At 51.1% G+C, this 23,094-nt stretch overlaps 1 protein-coding gene and 1 long non-coding RNA gene across 5 annotated transcripts in view; both read right to left on the bottom strand.

The window, feature by feature from the left end:
- Positions 1 to 23,094, bottom strand: part of CAPZB (capping actin protein of muscle Z-line subunit beta) — a 130,578-nt gene that overhangs the window by 49,070 nt on the left and 58,414 nt on the right. For all 4 annotated transcript variants that reach the window (XM_038531788.1, XM_038531789.1, XM_038531786.1 and 1 more), the window contains exon 2: positions 20,120 to 20,209. In XM_038531788.1, the coding sequence (XP_038387716.1) occupies positions 20,120 to 20,209 (90 nt within the window). The remainder of the gene's footprint in view (positions 1 to 20,119; positions 20,210 to 23,094) is intronic.
- Positions 11,800 to 12,668, bottom strand: LOC111093772. Its single transcript, XR_005356115.1, has 3 exons — positions 12,579 to 12,668; positions 12,364 to 12,498; positions 11,800 to 12,215 (listed from the first exon to the last, which is right to left on the bottom strand). It is a non-coding gene; the product is annotated as an uncharacterized LOC111093772 (long non-coding RNA).

Raw genomic sequence — 23,094 nt, 5'->3', positions numbered from 1 at the left:
ACTAAGGCCCTGTGACTTCAGTGGCAGGACCGGGAACCTCCAGCGTCATCTCCGTCTCCACGAGCTGGGACCCTGGCGGCCACGGGTGTTCTCTGAACCGCTTGCTCACACTGTCTCACTTCCCTGCCGTGGGACCCTGCAGCACGCTGTGGCCTTACTGTCACCCCAAACGAGTAGCGCTCACAGAGGAAGATGCTGAGGCACAGAAAGGTACAGCGGCCACACGGCCTGACAGGCAAACCGCAGCACAAAACCATCTCAGCTGAAAGGATCACCAGCTGGACAGCAGGGCAGAGACAAGGACCCGGCAAGAGTGGGTTTTGCATGATTAGGTCCCTATCACAGCCGCCGGGGTAAAGCAGCGAGCTCTCACGGTGGAAGGCGAAAGAAGAACCAGCCCGCTTCCTCATCACTGGGCATTCAGGTCTGGGCCTGGCCTCGGGCTCTCTGAAACGTGCGTTGAAGCCTCCGTGTTCCAGCCTTCCTGAAAGCTGCGAAGGGGCGCGGAGATCCATGAAACGAGATTCTGGAAGGGAAATCTGACAACGGGCATATGCCGCCCGAATGAGAAGCGAGCTGCCAGATGGACAACGCTGGTGAAATGCAGAAAGGTTCTTTCCTGCTGACCTGGGAGGGTTCACCATGGCTCAAGGAACAGGATTTCCAGAGCGGGTGCGGTAGACCAATAGAAGCCAGCACCACCTGCTGAGGCTCACAGCGAGCCAGGCCTGGGTACAGCTCACCCTCAAGGTCCCTACAGCCACCCCGAGAGGCCAATGATCCTGGGAAGCAGAGGGGCTTGGAGCCACGCAGCCACTGAGTCATCTGCCAGAGTTCCGGCTCTTTTCACCACATATTCTCCCCAAACTCTCAAGACCACAGACTTCTAAACAACCCTAACAGTCTACCAAAATTCCAGGGATGCGGCCGGTTCCTTTCAAGTGGAATTGTTCGTGCTGTGTTTGTGTGTCTGAGTGGGGCTCGAGGCCAACACTGATGTGCCACGTTATGTGAGGCATACTCAGAACAAGTCAGGGCCTTCTGCCCCCCCCCCTTTTTGCATAAAACCGTCTTGGCTGGCTGGCCACAACGTTTCCCACTGGATTCCTTCCATTGGATGGATGTCTCATCAGGTTTTAATTTCACTGAGTCATCCAGAGAAAATGACCACGCATGGACAAAGAAAAATCTATAACTCTTCCTACTGGGGAAGTCAGCTCCACTTAGGAGCCACCGATGCATCCCCTTCATTGGCTAGGCCTTTAGGATCAAGAGCTCCTCTCCACTTTGGCCCATTAAGAGATACAATTCAAATGTATAGCTCCACTTAATCCCACCTAACTGTATGAGGGGTTAAGTACAGTGTCCCCACCCACATGGAGCTCAACGTCTAGGAGGAGAGAGAGGGGCACAAATGACATAGCCACACAGTAGGTGCTATGGACAGGGAGTCCTGGATGCTATGGAAACGGAGAGGAGGGCTGCCCAGAGCTCCTCAGGAAGGCAGAAGGAACAGGGCAGAGTCCAGGCAAGACCTGAGAAGCCGAAGCCTGTGGGACTGAGGCAAAGAAGGGGAGCACCCCTGGCCACAGGAGCAAGGTGTGGGAGACGGATGGCTGCGCAACTCTGTGAATATTCTAAAAACCAATGAAACACACACTTTAAAAGGGTGAATTTAACAGAATGTGGTGGACTCTACCTCCATAAAGCTGTTGTTTAAAAACAAAGGTGAATCAAGAGAGAATGTCCCAGGTGGAGAGCACAGATATACCCAGGGAACTCGAAGTTCAATGCAAATGCAAAAAAGATCAGTTTGTGTTTTCAGCAGAGTATGTTATGTGATCTAAGTTTGGGGTAGTAAGCAGTGACTCTGGGCATCAGGGACCAGAGGCAGTGTTACCTTTTTATTTCACGTTCAATAGCTACTGGACTACTGACTCTTACGACCCAGAGCTTTCCTACGTCAAAATAAATTAATAAATTAGCGCAGCACATTGTAGGGGATGCACTATCAGCCAGGAATTCAGAGCTGAATCTCTAATGAAATGGGAATAGATCATTTGATGGTCCTTTTGGTTTTCCGAGGCAGAGGAGAGATGTCTGGTGGGTGCTGGTGGAGGGAGGGGTAAGAAGGTGGGGGACAGGGTAAGAAGGCCCACCCACCACTCTCTGTTTCATGCCAGTTCTATATAAGATTTAGCTTGAAAAAGGGTTCTACCGATTTAAGAAATGTCTGAAAGTAACTTGACCAGATGACCAGCAAGGTTCATTTGAACCATAGACCCTGCAAAGTCTCACAGTTCGAGACAGACTATGTACTCATCTCTATGACCCTCCAGGAAATGGCTTTGCAAGCTCATCAGAAGTTTGTGATGTTCGTCCTAAAACCAAACCCACATCTACTAAGTGTGGCACTGCTGGCCACCCAAGAGTGATTAAGAGTTGGGCCTGCCTATGAGGGGCACAGCCCGAGGGAGAAGAAACGGGCTCCCGACCATAGGTTCCAAGTCCAAGTCCATCAGAAATTTCTCTATCTGTACACAGAACCTACATTACTCCCTCTCTGCTCTCTTCCAGGATGCTTTCCCACCCCTGAGCCTCCCACCCTAATTCTACTCACTAAAGGGAAGCCCGGGATTTCCTATTGCCCACGACACAGATCTTCATCAACTATGGTGTCCCCTTCATTCGTCGGAGACCTGGTCACTGGCAGTTAGCACGCCACTGGCTTTTTAAGGGCCTGGTGACAGACACATGTCAGAACTCCCAGGCACCCAAAGGATGTGCAGGCTGCTCCATGTCCTAGCTCACACTCCAGACTGACTCTGTCGGGGAAAAGCAAGCCAGGCGGGCCTTACTGCTCTCAAGGACTTTTCATCTGTTCCCCAAACCAGATGTGTGCCACAGGGGTGACCAGGCACTCCTCACCCAGGGCTGGGGCCTGCCAAGCTGTGCTGCCTCAGTGGCTCTCAGAAAGGAAATGCCTTCTGGCTCTCTAGGTCCTGGGGAAGCGGACTCTCTTTCCAACTCACTTTTCTGTCTCACTGTTTCTCATCCACCAGAAGGCAGGACCTAACCTAAGTCTTCAGACCTCAGTGAAAGCTCTCCAAACGTTACCTAAAGCACTGCTTCCTTGGGTCCACCAACAACAGGATGCCACACGCTTCCTATAATGCAGAAGCCAGAGGACCCTACCCCCCACAGGCAAGGTAAAGCCAAGAAAGGGGTCTTCGTGTATTTCTGAGGAATTATGCCTCCCAGCTCTGGTGGACAAGAACCACAGGTATCTTCTTCACCTTGGGACAGCGCAGCCTCCTGCTACCGGACCTGACGCTGCTCTAGGTCAGGTTCCTTCGGAAGGACTTCCCTGATCCTGCAGTACTGCCCACCCACTAACCAGAATCACAGGAGGATTAAGCTCTTTTGTTCATTTTGTCCAGAAGAAAACCAAAGTGCTACTCCAGTCCCTCATGTGTCCAGGAGTACAAGAGCTCGGACGCCAGGAGCACCCACTGCCACCTCCCAGAGCTGTGGCAAGACACACACGTCAAGGCTAACAAAAATGACCACAGAAGAGCACCTGCACGAACGTCCTCAGAGAGACCTGAACTTCCCGTACACACACAGAACAGAAACCAGAGGAGAAAACTTTCCCCAAACAGAAGTGGGGGCTTGCAAGGAGACTTGCTGAGTGGCAAACTTTTTGGAAAGATGGAATTTTAAACACAAACACAAAAGGGCAGAGATTTGAGGCAGAGGAGCTGTGCGCACAGCTGGGCAGCCCTTTAATTAGGGCAAGATTTGCAAAGCCTGTGGAGCGTCGGCAGATTTTCCCCGGATCTCCGGAATGGAAAGAACGTGGAAACCGACGGGGTGACCAACAAGTTCGCATTCTGCTTGACACTCTCGTGGAGAGTGAAGCCCCTGGTCTTGTCCCTGTCACCTTTTCAGGAGTCCTGGCAATCGGTCCCTTGGAGCAACAGAGGACGACGCCCTGGCCCGGGAGGAGGCAGGTGGGACCTGCCCCTTCCTAAGGGCTCTTTCCACAGCACACAGGAAAGCTCTTCCATCAAGGTGTTTTAGGGCAGAAACAGAATTCTAGGGAAAACAAGCAAGCCCCTCGGACCCTGGGGCTGCAGTTCTTGTTTGCATGTTATTATACAGTACCTCACAAGCATTTCTCATGGATTTAAATATCTTGCACATGGACAAAGGATCTGTAATAAAATAGAAAAATGATATCCCCCCCCTCCAGCTCCCTACAGAGGGAACGCATGCCTCTTTGACTCCCAAGTGGCGAAGGAGACAGTGGTTCTTCCCACACAGCCAACACCTATGTCTCTACTCTTCTTTCTGGGACATTGTGATGTCCGATGCAGCACTGTGGCACAGTCTTCTTAAACCGATGCTTTAGCTCTACTTTGGAGGACAGCCTGTGCCCCCTAGCAGTTATAAGATGTTCCCAAGTCTAAGTTAGAAAGGTGACAAGGATCAGAAATAAAGGTAAAGGCTCTGCGCCCCTTTTCTCCACCAAAACCCAAGTGCTCAGGAAAAACAGAAAGCCGGAGGCCTACTTTGGGTTCCTTTGGGAGCAGCAGCTGTTACCAACCAGAGCTGTGAGGAAGACACCAGGTGACAGAGAGCCTGAAAGATCTGACTGGGAAAGACCAAGGTCCCTGTGAGATCAGACACGATAAAGGCAGGTGGTGCTGGCAGTTCCACTGAGCGAGCGCACAGTGTCAACAGGACCAGCAAGGTCACTGCTTCCCAGGAAAGGACCGATGGTGGCTCTTCGAGAGGCAGGGAGGCTTGGGGAGCAATGTAGGGAAGAGACACGTTTCCCAGCTCTAACCTTAAAATCACAAACAATAAATCAATGGCTGTCTGTCTCTTCCATTATGCAACCAGAAAGTCTGAGTGGCAACCAACAGCTGATCCTCAGGAGGACCGCAGTGCATCCCATCACCTACTTCTGGGCAAGGGACTCACCAATGCCCAAGGCTTGACATCCTAATCTGGGCACAAACATGCGCTCCTACTCTGTGTCCAGCTAGCTCCCTTCTATCACCCTGTCTCAGACTCCATCTACTCCAAGCAGCTTTCCTTGAAACCCACCCATCACCAAGGGCTGTGGGCTCTTCAGATACACACAGTATCTTACTTACCACTCTGACCCCAGTGCCTCAGCACAGGCTCCAGCACGCAGGAGGGGCCTGAGCACGCCTTCACTGAGGATACAAAGGTGACCAGAGCAGACAAGATCTCTGCCCTCAGCTTAGCAGCCAGTGAAAGTCACATAATTAATCCAATGGAGAGTACAGGGGACTCCCATGGCTGCGGTGACCAAGGCACAGAGTAGGGGGAGCGAGGCCCAAGCAGAGGTCTGAAAGACCAGCAGAGCTGCTGTGGAGAGGTGTTCCCAGTAAAGGGAGAGTACAAGACCCAACACTACAGGGCACAGGACCTTTGAGAAACCCTAGTGGATCAGTATGGCTGGAGTGGAAGGGCCTCAGGAGTGGGGGGAGGGGGACAGAGGAGGGATGGGCCAGCCAGATCAAGAAGTTTTGCTAAACCCAGAATGTTCTCTGGGCTTGATCCTGATAACAGTATGGAGTCAGAGGGCAGTGGAGGGTCATGATGAAAAGCGCATTTTGGAAAGATGACTCTGGCTGCCGAGAGGGAGATGGGGCAGGTGGAGGACTACAGGCAGGGAGGTCCAGAGGCTGTTAGAAAGATCCAGTAACCCAGGGAAGGGTAGGAGCAATAAACGTCCACCGAACGGCCTTAAGTGATTAATACGCCCTTAGCCGACAGGATGGAGGGGGTGGGAGGCACTCCTTAGAGGTGACACCCTGGGGCATCTGGAACCATGACTCCACCGGCTGTCGAGCTGCTCCCAATGCTCCTGGGGCCTGCCTCTGTGCTAGACTCCCAGAGCCAGCTCTTCCACGAGCCCTGTCGTCATGCTTTAGCTGCCCAGACCCAAGAAGAGGTCAAGCACCACGGGCGAGGGCATTAAAGCCCACTCACCACGCCACCCCCCTCCTGGCTAGAAGACAGCACCACCTCCCAGAGCCTGATCAAGAAGCACTCGCCCACCACCTGCCATACAAGAAAATGCAGGGTGCTCTGAGAGGGGACACAGCCGTCCTTAAGGGACAGCCGGACTGCAACAGGCGAGCTGCTCCAGGTCACGGGTTTCTCCTGCACTCACTACTTGGCACAGAAGCCAAGGCAAGTGTGCCAACGTATTCTTCTCCATCACAGCAGCTGGCAAGGCCCATGGAGCGCTCATCACAGCACCCCACGATGCCCCAGCACACCCTTTAATCCTCCCAGCTGCCCTCTGAGAATGAGGTGAATTCACAACTCCCTGCATGGTACACATGGGGAAACAGAGGCACAGACAGCCCAAGCGGCTTCCTCAAGGTCACCTCAGTCTTCAGGGTGCACCAGACCCAGCTCACTTGCTGGGTTTGCTGCCCCTCTGCACTGCCCCGTGCTGGGGCCGCCAGCACCGACCGCGATCCCTGCGCTGACCCCGTGGGGCTGAGGCCTCCTGAGTTGCGTTTCAGCTTCATGTGGCACTTCTGCCCCGTGTCCTCGCCCCTCCTCAGACTACACAGCTTAGAAGGTATGGACAGAGAGTCCTCTCTCCAAGTCTGGGGCCGGGTGGGGTGACTGGCTCATCTACTAGTTATTTAGCATCATCCATGAGGCCGGGCACCGCGTAGACTCGGGATACGGATGAGCAGCATTACTATTCCACAGGCGCTCCGGAGCCAGAGGGCCCTTGGGCGCTAGCAGTGCAGGTCAGCCGGGCCCCGTTGAGGGACGCGGCCTGGAGATGGGGCTCCCCAGCAAGCAGAGCTCACAAGTGGGAAGGTCAGTGAAACAAGGCGTGAAAACGCTGGGGAAGGAACACTGAGAGACCTTCTAGGGCCAACACCCCCCCCCCCCTTACTCCCTACTTGTATTCGGCATGGTCAGAATGAGGGGAAATCCACTTGTAGGAAGAATAATCATTTCCAGCCTGGGGCAAATCTCCTAAAGGGTTTTGTTCTGAACCCAGACTGTTATTTTAGCTTCCAGTCAGTAGTAATTAAGTGTGCCTACACATTCCAGAAAGAGGAGAGAGGCAGATTAACGATAATTAAATCTCTTCTGTATTTGGCCCCAGATCTCTCCTCGAGCGGCCTGCTGTCAGATACTTCTTCCAAAGCCTCCATCTGACACAACTCCTACCAGCACCATCTGTAACATCAATTCTGGTCCTGGCGTGAAGGTTTCAATTACACACAAGGTAACAGGCCCCCAAGGACCTGAGAGTCTGGAGTTTCACAAGCGCCGTCCCCCCTGCCCGGTACACCACACATCCAGAATCTGGTCGGTGATCATTTGCAAAGGGGAGGGCACAGGGACAGCCCCTTCGAGAGGCCTCTCAAAGGCAGGTTCTATGCCTGTTGTGACTGACAGGGTCTTTAATGAACCTTAATTGTGAGCGCAACGGGCCCAGGAAGGCAGCAACAGATGTGGCAATGCGGCAACCGCAAACCTCCTGACTAATGAATAAAAAGTGTCCCGCCTGATGAGGGCCAGTGACCCCAAAAAAGGAGGGTGGAATCATTCTTCACCCCTGCACCGTTTCTAGAGCGCTGATTCCTTAATGCAAGCAAACGGGAAGCCTCTGGGGGGCTGGAAGGCACCTGCCTCCAACCTCCCAAGAGAAAAGGACCAAGGAGGGGTGCTACTCGGTGGCGGCACACAGACCTGGGGTCACGTGATCAGCACCCGGGCTGCCTCCACCAGGGCTGCCTCCACCAGCAGTTCATCTCTAACAATGGGAGGCTCAAATAGGCCTCCTGTTCAACATGGGAAGGGGAAAGCTCCACTTTGTGAGGACTGAACAACTTCTTACTGGCACTAATTACCGGGGTGATATCTGCATTCAGAGTCTGCTGTCGGGTGAGGACCTGCAGCACGAGGAGGAAACTGCTCCTGGAGAAGCTGTGCACACAGGCAGCATGGTGGGAGGAAACTAGGCCTCTGAGTCCAATGGCCTGACCCTGCTACTCGGTAATTAGCTGTGAGGCTCTGACCACCTAATTAGGCCTCTCTTGGTCTCCTCACCTGTAAGATGTGGTGTGTATTTTAAATAAACATGGGAAGGGTCAAGAGAAGCATCTGACAGTTACCAACTAACCAACAGGTAAGCAGCAGAGCTTTCATTCATCCGCACGATGGCTGCACCAGACTTGGGTGAGAACCCCTTTCTCTATGCCAGGTACTGTTCCAGAAGCTTTCCAAACACCACATCTCGTTTCCAAGGGCAGTGTCATCAGCAGCCCCCACCCCCCATGGCTCAGAAGTCACCCAGCTCAGACATGGTGAGGATGAGAACACAGTCTGGTTGGGCCCTCAAGCTTTCAGGTGCTCAACCGTATCAGGGACCCAGTGTCAGACTCATAGGTGCCCTAAAACTTCCCAACCAAGAACTTTACAGGAGCTCCACCTCCACAAGCATGCTGAAATAGGCTTCTGTGGCCGGACGCATAAAGGGTACATGGGTGGGGGGAGATCACTCAGTAACCAAGGACATGTGCAAAATAAACGGGTACTATTGCAAGCCCACCCCTATCATCCACACTGTGGCTGGGGGCCCCTCACAGGCATGTCTGCCAGGAACACGTGGTAGCAGGCGAGGTGCTCAAGCAGCCTCCCCACCATGACAGACAGACTAGGGAGAGGATGAAGGGGAAGAGCCCTGGAAGGGGTAGGCCCACTGTGGGCTGACCCTGGAGGAGCCACGGACGCGGGGGCTGGTTCTCAGACTGGGGAGGGGGTGCCTGGGGGGTACAACGGCAGTGAGGAATGGGACAGATGAGAGATAGGGATTTCAGGCTGGGGCAAGAGAGCAGCAGCCCTGATGGGACGGAAGGAGGCAGAGGCAGAGAGAGCAGGAAACTGGACCACAGAGAAGGGCCCTGGATGACAGCCAGGGGCCTGCGTGGCACCTCTGCATGGCTGAAGTGACCTAGGGCCCTGAGGATCCGCCAGCCGGTCCTTGGACAGATCACACTCCCTACCTGTCCCACCACCCAGCCACTTTGTGTAGCTTTCCCACCGGGCCTTCCCAAGAAAGGACTGAGCATTATGAATTCAGGGAACTGAAGAAGGGAGCAGAGCGCCCACCCAAGCCACCAGCGTGATGAGCAGAGAAGACTCACACAGGCCGGGAGCCCCCCTCTGCCGGACAGTCCATCACCCCACTCTGCAGAACGACGGCTGCCCTTCCTGGCAACGACACCGGCCTGCCAATCTGACTCTGAGCTGCTCTGCTGGCCCTGGGGTCAATGACAATGGCGTCTTCCCGCTTTTCATCCCGTCAGGAGTTGACAGAAGGTAGGGGAATGGTTTTCAAGACAGATGCCTCAGTGGAAGGCCTTCTCACCTCCTCCTTCCCCCCTGTCAGGTTAAACATACCAAGTCCCTGCAAGGGCACACTGGTTATGACACCCCTACCCCATGAAAATCAGGACTGGGACCATCCACCTGTGTGCACACAGAAGGCAGCCTGGGGCGTCGGGGTGTGGCCCCCAGGCTGGTGGAACCCAGGGGTTAGCAACAGGTCCTGGAAAGCCAGCACTTATTAACCACTTGTCATGTACAGCAGCATGTGACACACATCCCCAAACCCTCCCAAGTGCTCTAGGAATGGGGTTTTCTGACCCAGATCTTGTATGCCGGAGCAATCTGGGAGGTGAAGCAACCTGCCTGCGCTCTCAAAGCTGGAAGATGACGGAACGGGATTCAAGTCCCAGTCAGCCTAACTCCACCCACAGACGTGAGCTGCAGAGGCAATGGAGCCAGCCCAACTCCGGGGGCATCTGCCAGAGGCCCCCCACCTGCTCGGCTCTCTCCACATTTTCACTGTACAAGGCAGGTTATCCGGTCACAAACCTTACAGAAATGTCTCTTATGCCAGCAAAAGGGGTCCTGAAAGTAGTGATGACAACACAACAGTATCCATGGTGATGATCTTTTAGTTCCAGGCAACGGGACTCAGGTTCTGAGACTGTGACCATCTGGCCCTCACTTCAGAGAGGAGACCCTGAGAGACCCACCTATCACAGAGAAGACAGCAGCAGACCCAACGCTAAGACCCAGGGTCCCTGACTTCTGATAAGATTTGCTTACTGTACACAGTGGTTTTTCCCCACCTTCCTCTTTCCTCCCTACTGAAGGAGCCAGAAGTTCTCTGAAGCAGTTCTCTATATGAAGAAACCACAAGGAAAGCTGTGTTCTTTGTATGCCATTTTACCAGATGGTCACCAAAATTGTAAGCTTGGCTAACATCAAACTTATGGCCATTGCCAAAGAGGGTCTGGAACCCAGGTCATCTGATATGCACGTTATGAACCTTTCTAGGAAACCAATGTTTTCCAAAGCAGAGTCCATGAAAGTGAGCTAGAGAAATGCTGGGTTCAAGGAAATGTTGTTGCTGTTAACTGCAGGACTTCTCAGAACCTCTAGTAATGTGGATGGTGAAGCTCCTATGGGGCAGAGTAGGCCATGTTGTTTACCCCATTGCTCATGGTCTTTGTTCCTCAGGAAGCTCATCAAGGTGAGCTGACCAACTTCATGACAGGCACTGTGCAGGTCGCATCCCAGAGGAAATTCAATCCATCCACGAGGCAGAAAAAGCCAGGTCATCCGTGAGGGTGACTTTTCTAGCCGTCCTCTCCTGTTTCATTTTGCACTCCTCTGAGAAGGACGCAGAGGATGTGTACGAGACCCCTGCCCTGCTCCCTCTGTGACTCACCTGTGTACCTGGCTCTCTGTTCCAACAGAGCATTCTCACTTTCCTTATCAACGGCGACAGCACACAGCAGCTGGGAGCCCTGGGTCCAAAGCTTGGCTCCACCATGGCCACCTGGTGACCTTGGCCGAGACGCCCAGGCCCCGCTGCTGCTTCTGTCCAGCGGGAACAACACTGATGACCTCGGAAGGCGCTTTCTCAACATTCTTTATCATAAGCGGCAAATACTTTCCAGAGTTTGCTCTTGGGCCTTTCATTTTGTTTCAGCTTTTAAGTTAAAATCGCATGTGGTCAAAGCCATCCTTTCGGCATTCTTTCTGCGCCTCAGGAACAAGCGTCCCCCAACCCAGCACCGAACACCGTCAAGGCCTTGCCTCTGCTCCTTGCCTGTCCACTCAGGTCGGCCCGGGACGGGGAGGAGCACGTGACGGGCAAGAGCCACTTCACTTGTTGGCCTTCGACATTTTTAGTTGTGTCAGCCATCTGACTGAATATTCCATTGTTTCTTCAAGTGAAACGTAAATGTCACTTATAAGACATCCTAACTGCTTATGTGACGGGCCCGTTGCCATGCGGACCGACTCCGCTGGCTTCCGCCCCAGGTTCTGAGCTCCGTGGGGCCTTCACACATGGCCCACCTGCTGCTCGGGGCACCAGGCTTCCCTGCAGCTTCCACTGTCCTGCTGCCACCAGAGGGATCTTGTCCTTCCACCCCAGGTCCTTCCTGTATCCCAAGTGGCTTGTGCTGGGTTGTGTGCTGATCCTGGTATGTCTGATTAAAAGGGAGCCACGTGAGGCACCTGGGTGGCTCAGTGTGAGCATCTGCCTTGGGCTCAGGTCGTGATCCCGGGGTCCTGGGATGGAGTCCTGCATTGGGCTCCCCGCAGGGAGCCTGCTTCTCCTTGTGTCTGTGTCTCTGCCTCTCTCCTCTCTCATGCATAAAGAAAATCAATCAAGCAAATAAATGTAGCCACCTAATGGACCCATTCCTTTAGTTCTTGCAGTGCCAAGAACTTGCTTTTTCTAAAATTTTTAGATTTACTTTATTAACCGAAAGAAGAAATAGTGGCCCACTCTTGCGTTTGGACAGAACGGTGTTTTAAAGGACACAGTATGTGTGTGTGAGCATGCGGACACAGGAATATGAGCGCGTGTACTGGGAGACAGTTGCTGACGGCGTCACCTCGGCACCGCTATTCCCATCACATCTACTGCTCCGAACAGCCAGGCCCAAACAGCAGCAATCAGGTAGCGGTTTCTACCCGCCCCAAGCTCTGATGGAGCTTCAAATCAGGAGAGGCAGGAAAAGAAGTTAATGAAGGCTTCGCTCCTCAGGCACTTACAAGCTCCACGGCCACTAGCACACCCTCGTCACACATTTCTTTTACAGTTTCACCTGCAAAGATAGTTTTAGCAACAAGACGTACGAGAAATGACATACCGTCATGTTTTCATTTTCTAAGACCATAATCCAGTGGACAAGCACTGGAATTAACTTTCCCCTGGATGACACATCGGGTATGGGACATCCTCACTGTCCTCACCTTACAGAGGGGCTGAGAAGATGAAACCAGGTGACAGATCATGTGTACAATAATGTGGCCCATACATATCAGTGCTTCTGACATCTGATGGGTCTCCATTAAAGCTATTTTCCCACGCCATTTCACTGCAAGCAACTTTAGGAAGAATGAAAAGAGGAGAGAGTCAACTTCTCAATCTGGGCCCAAACACAAAATCTCTAGAACTTTAAAATTACCTCTGAAAAATAACCAAAGTGAACCGGGTGGTTGACATTAGCAGTGACAGGAGACTGCTTTCTCATAACCTAGTTCTGGAGAATTTTGAGCCCTTGGCCATTATGAGTCATCCTCCATCACTGTTCTAGAACTGCTCAGAACCAGTGAACACCTCACTAGTCTCCTGGAAATGGTCCCGGCCCCCCAAGGAACACATGCGCCAAAGGAAAGCAAATGACCCCCGAGTTCTCCTTCACTCACTTGGCTTCCAGTTTTCATTGTCTGGGCTGCTCCTGCAGGAGGCAATCCATCTCATTCTTATTGGATCAAAGGAGAGCCCATTCTTCTGTTGTGTATAACTGGGCTCATCGGAATATCAAAGACCTTTGGGGTGTGTGTGGGATATCTCTGAGGGAGGTCAGGGGAGGGCAGCCCAGGGAGTCCCACTTCCCTTTCCAAGTCCACAATGCCATTCTGCCCTAGTTTACAAGGGCTGCCTAGCTGTCACCTTGGCACAATCAGAGGCCGCGTTGTGAGGTGGCAGGGTCCTCGCTCAGCAACAGGCTGGGGTCATGGAAGGCCGTCTCCCTCTGGAGAGGCCGCCCCAGGCAGGGGAAGGGGCCAGTGCAGCACCTCGCTCCAGGGGTGGCTCTCTCCCCTCCCTCGCTTTTACTCTCCACAGCTGCAGTCCATTCTAAGAGCAAGAACGCTTGCATGAAAAGGCTCACCACAACTTTCCAAGGAATGGAGTTCATTAAAATACTGCTGGAGGCCCTTGGCTGGAATGCTTTTCCCCTTGTAAAATGGGAACTGCAGCTCAGTGTCGCCTGTAGGGAAGCTCAGGATAAGCTCAGAAACATCAGTCCAACAGAAACTGTACAGGGGCTTTTGCATAATTACTAATTATTCGATCTGTTCCCAAGCTCCTGCTCCAGAAACAATATCCGGCCTAGGAGAGAAAACTTCCCAGCAGATCCTAGGCAGACCCTAGGCAGACCCTAGGCCAAAAGGGAGAATGGAACCCAAGGTCCCCCACCCCTGACACAAACTCACAGGGAACTTCCCTCGGTACCAGCGAATGCAGGCTGGCACAGGGCTCCGAAACCAGCATGCCCCAGCCCCAGCCCTATGCATGGTGGCCCCTTACCCCCAGCTCAGCTGATGGGTGCCCAGCAGGGGGAAGATGATGCCCAGCGGGGAGACCTATTCCCCAAGCCCCAGGCGGGAAAGGCCAACTTCTCCAAATCTCAACTTTGACTTAAAGCTTCAGGGCAGAAAGCATTTATTTTATATTAAAATGTCTGACATCATGTGGGCATGTTATGGACTGGAATGTAATTATTTAAAGAGAAGAAACATAAAACCCTCCATTCCAGGCAGCCACTTTGGGCTGTGCCCCCAAACTCCAGAGACGTGCATCTAGGTAACTGCCAGGACTGCTCTCGGGGGAAGAACCTGAGGAACACAGGGAGGGGCCAGGTGAAGGGTGGCCAGCAGACAGGCAGGGGAGAGGGCACCGGCTGGCTGGGCACACCCCTAAGGAGCCTGGGCCACCTTTACTCAACAGCAAAGACCAACAAAAGTGCCGGCTGGGTATCTGCTTGGAAGGCACAGAGTGCCAAGCTGGCCACGGCCAAGTCCTCCTTCTTCCCAAAGTCTTCCCTACATTCTCCACGAAATGCCAGCCCTGTGGAGCCAGGCCTTTCATCCCGGAGCCCCGGCACCTGGAAGAGTATCTGACGAACTGTGTAGTGAAATTCTTATACAGAGAATAACTTAGTTCTGCAGCTTCTGACAGCCCTCCTCGGAGCCAATTACGGGTGAAGAACAATCGGCTGAGAACCCAGCCAAGGTCATTCTCAACAGGGGTCAAGTTTTAGGATCCTGGCATTTTCTGCTGTGGAAGGACGGCCAGGGAATAAAGGCTGCATTTCTTCCCAGGGCTGTGCACAGTGCCCGACTCAGAGGGGCTGCTCAGGAAATGTGGGTCTGAATCCATTAACTTTTCACCGCTTAAACTCAGACCACTTTAGAAAGGAGAAGACATTTTAAAGGTCATCTTTGCAACAAAGGAGGAAGAAATGCTGGTGTGAGACCACTTTTAAATGGGGAAGATCAAAAAATAAATAAATAAATGGGGAAGATAAACAGCAAGTCAGGCAGGAAGAAAACACAAGCCTCCTCATTGCAGGGCACAGATAAAACTGGGTCATCTTGGACTGCAGGAGGGACCCTGGTCCCCAGGCCCAGCACGTCTTCACCACCTGGGGACAGAGCTGAGTTCGGTGTTTGGTTCCACACAAGCTACCACTGGAAGGATAATTTACAGAACTCGTTGGTTCCGCCATTAAAGACTGAAAGCTGAGTAATGATGCTTAGCAGAAATCAGACAGATAATATTAATGAACCATTAAATACAACGTTCGCCTTTATTTCAGCAATCACAAATGTGAGGGTGTGGTCCACCGGCTGCCTCACGGAGCGCAGGTTTTCAGAGACTTAGGCAGTAGGTCTCCACTGGCTCATTTGCCGGGGCCCCCTGTGCACCCAGGCCTCTGACCTGTCAGGCGAGAAGGATTGCACATACCCTGCAGCCCTCATGCTGCTTGAGAGGTGGACAATTTCTAGCAAGTCGTTCAAAGTACAGGTCCGTTTGAGGCTGGCAGGGCAAAACCCTGCACCCAGCTGGCCCTTTCGATTTCTGGAAGGCAATGCCAGCAGCTACAAAGAGGGTATGCCACCACGAAATCCCAGCAGGCTCCCAGCTCCCCCGTCCAACCACCAGGGCACCTCCTCCACCTCTAACCCACAGGCCTGGCCAGCATGGCTCAGGGCTCTTCCCAGCTGCAGTCCCCATCCCCCCACCAAAACCCGGGCCTGGAGTAAGGTCTGGGGACACCCCCCAAGGTGTTCCTTTGGGTGGCTACAGCAGAGAGAGAAAGAGTTAAACATGAAACGACTAATATTTGCACGCAAAAACTCTCCTGCCTGGTTAAAACGATTTAGGGCTATTTTTGGTCTGCTCTTAAAAAGGGCAAAGGACGGATGGCCTGCTGGGTGCCAATTTGCAGAAACAAACTCCTTCCTCGGCTTGGGGCTTAAAATACACGCCAGCCAAGTTTCAGCTATTACTGCCAGTGCACCGAGTAAAGCCCTAGAAGGTCAAAGTGTAAGAAGCCAAGGGAACATCTAAACATCATAGGATTCTTGGCCCACACAGATGAGTGGGTATTTTTGAAAGGGCTTAACAATGGATTTCAGTCGGCTTCGCTCTAGTACAATGGGATTCATATGTAATAAAATGATGTTCTGGCCATGTGCAAGAGAAGGTCATTTCCCATCTATCCCAGCATGCACCATAATCCCAAGGCAGCAAGAGCCCTGATGCTGGAAAGAAAAAAGAAAAAGGGAAGCTCATCTGGCATGATAAATTGGGCTGCCTTGGCCTGGCTGCCAAGCATACGCCACATTTCTCTTTAATACTACTCTGTAACCGGACCACTGGTGGACCGGATAAATTCCCCTACGGTTCTCTGGCTCCAACATCTAAGCGTGGCCATTCCCTTCATGGAGAATGCTGGCAAATCCAAACATTCTTGTCAGTCTTAAAATTGGAGACTTTTCTCAAAAACAACTACCTCCCCTTCATTATTTTAGGCAGGTGAGCATGGGAGGAATGACTGCAATTTGCACCGAGCGGAGCATTCGCTGCTCTGAAAACCTCTGACTGAGCCCAGATCACGTGAAACAAAGGCCTGGACACACTGCTTCTAGATGTGTGAGTTTTCTGAAATCACAGCCCTGGGAAGAAATAAAACTGCAAGTGAACTTCAGAGACACAGGAGTACACTCAGCACCAACTCTTAACGATGGAATTCTGCAGACCCAGTTAAAAACAAAACAGACCCCCGCCCCGTCATTCCCAGGGCAAACAGAAGAAAAACAGCAGCAATGAAAGGAAAACATTCAAAGAAGTAATTTCTAGGACTGGTCATAGGATCTTGTACAAAACCAGCCCAAATGCCCCTCAGACACTACGGTGCATAGCAAGGACCTTGAAGCAAGGCCATTAATCAAAAACTGGCTTTTGAAGCATGTCAGTATAGTTTTAACGAGGTGTGCTTTACCAGATCCCAATTCGGTGAAAAGCCATGCTCCATTTCCATTCTGACATTCGTCATACTTCAAATTAAAAAATTAAGGAGAACACCATTCCCCAGCCCATTCTGGATGATGGGAATCTATTGTGGCCTCCTGTTCAGCCTGAGGAGGTAGAGGTAGAGGGGGCCAAGGCTGGCCTCCACACAACCTTCGAGGGGCAGCTGAGGGGCCAACCCCCCCACCCCCCACGGAGCAGCGGACAAAAGCGAACTGCTAATCCCACAAACTGCTAATCAATCCCACAAACTGCTAATCCCACGAGGCCTGGCCCTAAGGAGGGCACCTCTTTCAGGTCTCTAGCGTTGCTGTTGTTTTCAATTACAGTAACTCTAAATTATTCTCCATAAAACAGTTGTTTTATGTTTTAGATCACTAATGAAATATTTAACAGTTTTCCCCTTAACAGATCAGAGGGACACATCAGGAAGACACAGGGTATTTAATCTCTTGCTCTGGGTGTGAGGGGCTCACCCCCAGGGGCCCAGCAAGTTACCCCACAGAAGGAACTGGGGCTCCTTGTGCTCCTTGGCTTCTTCCTCATAAAATCCAAATCATCTAAAAGAGGTGAGGTGGTGGGGCACCTAGGTGTTCAGTGGTCCAGCATCTGCTTTTGGATCAGGGCGTGATCCTGGGGGGTCCTGGACTGAGTTCCATATTAGGCTCCCCACAGGGAGCCTGCCTCTCTGTGTCTCTTTTGAATAAAAGGAAGGGAGGGAGGGAGGAAAAAGGGTGAGGTCGTCCTAGGTACACTCAAGGGAGACTGAAAATCAGTTGAGGTACTAACACAAACCACAGCATCCAGCTCTGTTCTGGGCACACAGCAGGTGTTCAATAACTGTTAGGGGTGTTGAACCCGCAACCCCATGTCACCTCCATCCCCTCGCCTGCCACGTTCTGCAGAAGACAAAGTTGTAAGGGGAAGAGCAGCGTGGTTCTAACCATAACCGACAGGATGCCACACGGCACGTCCCCTATCAGGGACAGGAACAGGGTGGCACTTCGACCGGAGTCCAAGGAGCGTCCTGCAAACTGGCACGTCAGGGCTGAGCGCTCACACCCAGTGTGCGGCTGAGGGTGAGGTTCTCCCAAGGTTCTCCTTCACTCAGCATCAGTGCTGTGATTTTTCATGCCGAGCCCAAGTACAAGTGCCAGACCCGGCGAAGGAAGCAGCTCACCAGGTGCCCATAAAAGCAGCTCCGTGCACCTCTCTGAAATAAAGAGTGACGAGGGGGATCGCAGAGAAAATACACTTCAGTTGCCATAAGAACAAAATAGCTTGTCGAACACCAAGAAGGGTCTGAGAACAATTCGCTTATCATTTCTTCTCTGGCTGATTTCTAAAATACAGTGATAGCTAAATCGGCACACTAAGTTTACACTCAGCCAAGCATGCTTTCACGCTGAGTTGAAAGACAAAGAAGCCTCTGCCACTGACCCAATTAGGGATCTGATCATACCTTCATCCTTTGCCCACCTCTGCCCCATAGGATCAAACAAAAAATCTCCAACTGAGAGAAACACGAAGCAATACAGCATTGTATGGGTCAGATCAGGCCAAGCAAGCAAACCAAGCACCAAGTGTGGCACACGCCAGGTTCAGTGAGTGGGGAACAGCGGCAATGACCACCGCCTCAAGTTCAAGCCACCCCCCTGACCCTCAAGGACCCCTCGCTACTGTCCAACTGCGCACTTCACCATTTCTCAGTTAGGACTGCTTTTGCTAAACACCCCGCCCAACCCACCTCACCTCCCAACTCGCACTCTGCACAAAATCAGATGTAACCAATTCAATGTTTGGGCCAACGCTGAAAAACCAAGAGGTCTCATGTCAAACTCCAAATGTATGGCTTTTCCAGAAAAGTCTGAAAATAAGTAACAGAGGACCATTGCTGTCCCCAGAGGGCAACAGCAAGCAGCTGGAGCAGAGGGGCCACTGTCCTTGTAGATGGGGCCTGCCACCACATCCCTCACGCCTCCCTGGCTCTGGGTTCTGACCTGATTCTGCACATTTAGAGGCTTGTGTGCCTCCCATTTCAACCCTCTCTTTCTTTCACACTCACTTCACACGTCTGTGTCAGCCAGGACCTACCATGTCTTTAAATCCACCTTCCTCCCTTCCCTCACAAGGGCCTCTGTCGCTGCCTCTCTCATCAGGACCACTGACCTCAAGAAACCTCCTCACTTTGCAGAAGCTCACACCCCCTCACCCAGCTGTGTCACACAGCTGCCTCCTGACTGGGACTGTGGGGGCCTATAAATACACACACGGTGGGACACCTGGGTGGCTCACTGTTTGAGCGTCTGCCTTCAGCTCAGTGCCCTGGGATCAAGTCCCACATCAGGTTCCTCGCAGGGAGCCTGCTTCTCCCTCTACGTCTCTGTCTCTCATTCTCACGAATAAATAAAATCTTAAAAAATAGAAAATAAAATAGCCAGAATTGGCTTCTTTAAAAAACCAAACCAAACCATACACATGGTTGTGACTATGGCCTGCGGACTGCTGGGATGTCCCCTCTATGAATGACACGAGTCTCCCGCAGGAATGTTTCCCCCACTACCATTGCTCTGAATTCATACAGTAGAATTAAGTATCGCTACAGCATACAGACAAGTTTTCAAACCATTACTGTAAAAGACACCTCATCGATGAGCCATGGTTGGCAGCTGGTCATCACATCCAAGACAACAGGGGTGCAGTGTATATAACAGAGGACCTGGTGACAAAGCCAGAACGCACTGGCCAAATAAGAGAGTCACTCAGTTGGCCTCTTGGGCCCGATTTTAGTTTATTTTACTTCTTTGCAATATTTCCCATAGCTTTATAGGTTTTATTTAAATATTTTGGAGTATTTCAAATAATATTATGGTGCCAATTAATCTAGGGCATCATTTTGAGACAAATTATTCTGAATTAACATAAAAGAAAAAAGAAAGATACTTCAAAAACAGGTGTGATGAGCTCTTTGAAAGCTGACTTTTTTGTTTTGTGCTGTTCAAAGTGGAAGTGAAGCCTCTGCAGTATTATATAGGGTTGATTTTGTACTGCCTTGGCTGGAGAAACCTCCGCAACAGCGAACAAACGAAGGAAGCCTGGCAGCAGGCACTGCTGAATGCCCGCTGGGTGTGTGTGGCCTCTTCCTCCCCGTGCTGAAATGCAAGCTTCTAGAAACTGAAAATATGCAGTTGGGGCAAGGGGACAGATGGTGATCAACTTCCAAGCTCCTGTCTTGGGGTTTATGGAGTTTGCTGGCTCTGAGACACAACCACGTGGAGGAATCTCAGAGCTTGGTGGTGGAAGGTAGGTTTCTTCTAGGTTCTGAACGCCTCATGGAAAAAGGTACACAGAGGCAACCAATTATAAGCCACCGGCCAAAAGAAACCATACGAACAAAGCCCGTACCAGGTCGATCAGGTCGCTGAGGTTCTTCTCGATTTGCTGTGGAGGCAGGCGCCTCATCAAGTCCAAGGCACAGTCCAGCTGCTGGTCACTCTGCAAAAAGAAACAGAAACATTTACGTCACTTTGGTAACAGAAGCACCGAAACCCCCTTTTAAAAAGCATTCTTGCAGCTTCAGCTCGCCCAGGGTATTCTAACACCAAGCAGGCCCGGAGCAGGCCCTCTGACACATCTCCTGGAGAGGGGGGGGGGACAGGCTCTGTGATGGCACGATCTGAGGTGGAGATGTCCGAAGATACTCAAAGTAGGAAGCAGGCCAGGATTCCACCCACACCTCAAAGACCCCTCGGCTTTCCTTTTCCAATTCAACAGACTACGGGAGAGGCAGATGTGTTACCTCCTGATCAGCCTTGCAAGGGAGCATGCCCGAGTAGCAAGAGAGCCTTTCTCCTTTGCTAGAGTCTGGCCATGCGAGTCAGGTAATGTCACCAGGCCAGGTCCCTTGAGGAGTTCCAAGCCAGGGACAAAGCCAGGCAAAGAACCAATGGCAAGATGCACGCCAACATTAAAGTGCTTCAGTCATTTAACAAGAGCCTGGGACGTGACCCCAGGTGCTAGGTGCTGGCAAAGGCCACCCAAGACCTGGAGCATGGTTCCAGCTGCAGAGCACACAAAGGCAGCAAATTGGGGTCTCTGCGGCTGCAGGGGCCCATGAGAATAAAGATCACACCGTGTGCTCCCCAGGTCTCGCCTCAATTGACATTCAGGCTGCAAATATTTATTCAGAGCCACCACCCACCAGTCATCATAAATATGTGATCAATAATGGAGGCAGGAAGGAGGAGGAAAAACTAAGCGGGGGTAAAGTGAGAGTAAATTCAGTGCCCGGTGGGCTGTGGCACAGAAGGCTAGACCTCAGGAGGTATGACAAGAAAGGTGAGCAAGGCGGCCCAGGCTAGAGCAGGGAAGACCACCGCACGTACCTCTGAGAAGTACAGCTAAGGCAACCGGAGTAGCCGATGCAACCCGCTGGAGACATCATCTGATGTGCCCAGGCCAATCTCAGAATTTTAAAAGCCTAATCAACACGCTATTGAGAATCTTCATAAAATATATACAGTAATCCTTGAAATGCCATAATTGGCTGTAATGAAATAGAACCTTCAAATATAACCATCTACACCCCAGGTATATGAACCATAAATAGGCTATGGGACAAGGCCTCATTTTATATTTCACCAAAGAACACACACATCAAGTTAACTGGAGGCTATTTCATTCCCAGATAATCAGTAGGACATATACAGTAGGCTGTTTTTAAAAAGAAAAAAAATAAAGCACCAACTTGCCTCCTGCTGAAGATGGTTAGTGACTATTTATTCTGGGATACACAACAAACTGGCTACTACCCTACAAAGACACACACACACACACACACTCTCTCTCACTCACTCTCCCCAGAAACGGTGCAGCGTTGGTTCTGTTCAGTGAAAACCTTCTATCATACCATGCCTTCTTTGCCAGGCAATGCCATGGTGACGTGGGTCTGGTCTGCTGGCATGGGAACACATTTTAACACCACTTCAAGGGTCAAGAAGGCAGATAAACTGAGTTGCCACTAGAGAGATCTATATTCAACTTCCAGTTCTGCCACTCGTTAGCTATAACCTTGGGCATATTTCTTAACCTAAGCCTCTATTTATCCATAAAATGGGGGCAGTATCTACTTCATAGGCTTGTTGCAATGGTTCAGTGAATACCTGTGAAATTTTTAATATACGGTAGTATGTGTTTGGGAGTATTTTCTGTGTGTGTGTATAAATATATGTTTTAAAAACATTTTAAAATATAAATATTTTATAGCATTCACCCCACTCAACCTAACCCTGAAGTCTTTCCTGTTGCTGTAAACTGGAGCTCTGTGCTCAAACTCCATAAACAGCTGTGTGTCCCCACCCCTACCCCCACAACCGTGCCAGAATAGGAAAACCCTAAATGATTCGAGTCAAACTAGTTAAAAAGATGTAAACCAATGAGCCAGAGACCTAAACATACACCTTACTAAAGACGACTTACAGATGGCAAATAAAAATATGAAAAGATGCTCCACATCATTTGTTACCAGAGAAATGCAAATTAAGGCAACAATGAGATCCCATTACGCACCTATTAGAATGGCCCAAATCCAGAACTCTGATTGCTGACAAGGATGTGGAGAAACAGAACTCTGACTCACTGTTGGTGGGAATGAAAATGGTATACAACCACCTTCGAAGACAGTGTGGCAGTTTCTTACAAAACTAAACATACTCTTGCCATACAATCCAGCAACTGTACTCCTTGGTATTTACCCAAAGGAGCTGAAAACTTATTTCCATATAAAAACCGGCACACAAATGTTTATACCAGCTTTATTCACAACTGCCGAAACTTGGAAGCAACCAAAATGTCCTTCAGCAGGTGGGTGGATAAACAACCTGTGGTCCGTCCAGACGCTGAATATTGTTCAGCGCTAAAAAGAAATAAGCTATCAAGCATGTGAAGACACGGAGGAACCTTAAACACATATTACTAAGTGAAAGACGTTAATCTGAAAAGGCTGCATGCTGCATGATTCCAACTATGTGACATTCTGGAAAAGGCAAAACTACAGAGATGGTAAAAAGATCAGGGGAGGAAGGGATTAACAGGCAGAGCACAGCGCGGAGGATTTTTAGGCCAGTGAAGCTACTCTGCAGGCTACTAAAGTGGTGGATATACATCATTATACATTTGTCCAAACCCACAGTCTGTACAACACCAAGAGTGAATCCTAAAGGAGACCGAGGACTGAGTGATTATGACGTGTCCATGTAGGTTCAGCAACTGTACTTGGTGGGAAAGGCCACTCATATGTGGGGGCAAGGAATATATGGGCACCCCCTGTACCTTCTGCTCAACTCTCCTATGAACCAAAGACTACTCTAAAAAATTACAGC

This window comes from Canis lupus, chromosome 2 (assembly GCF_011100685.1).
Source record: "Canis lupus familiaris isolate Mischka breed German Shepherd chromosome 2, alternate assembly UU_Cfam_GSD_1.0, whole genome shotgun sequence".
Lineage (NCBI taxonomy): Eukaryota > Metazoa > Chordata > Mammalia > Carnivora > Canidae > Canis > Canis lupus.
The sequence above is the reverse complement of the archived record's forward strand: the minus strand, read 5'-3'. Positions and strand labels throughout refer to the sequence as shown.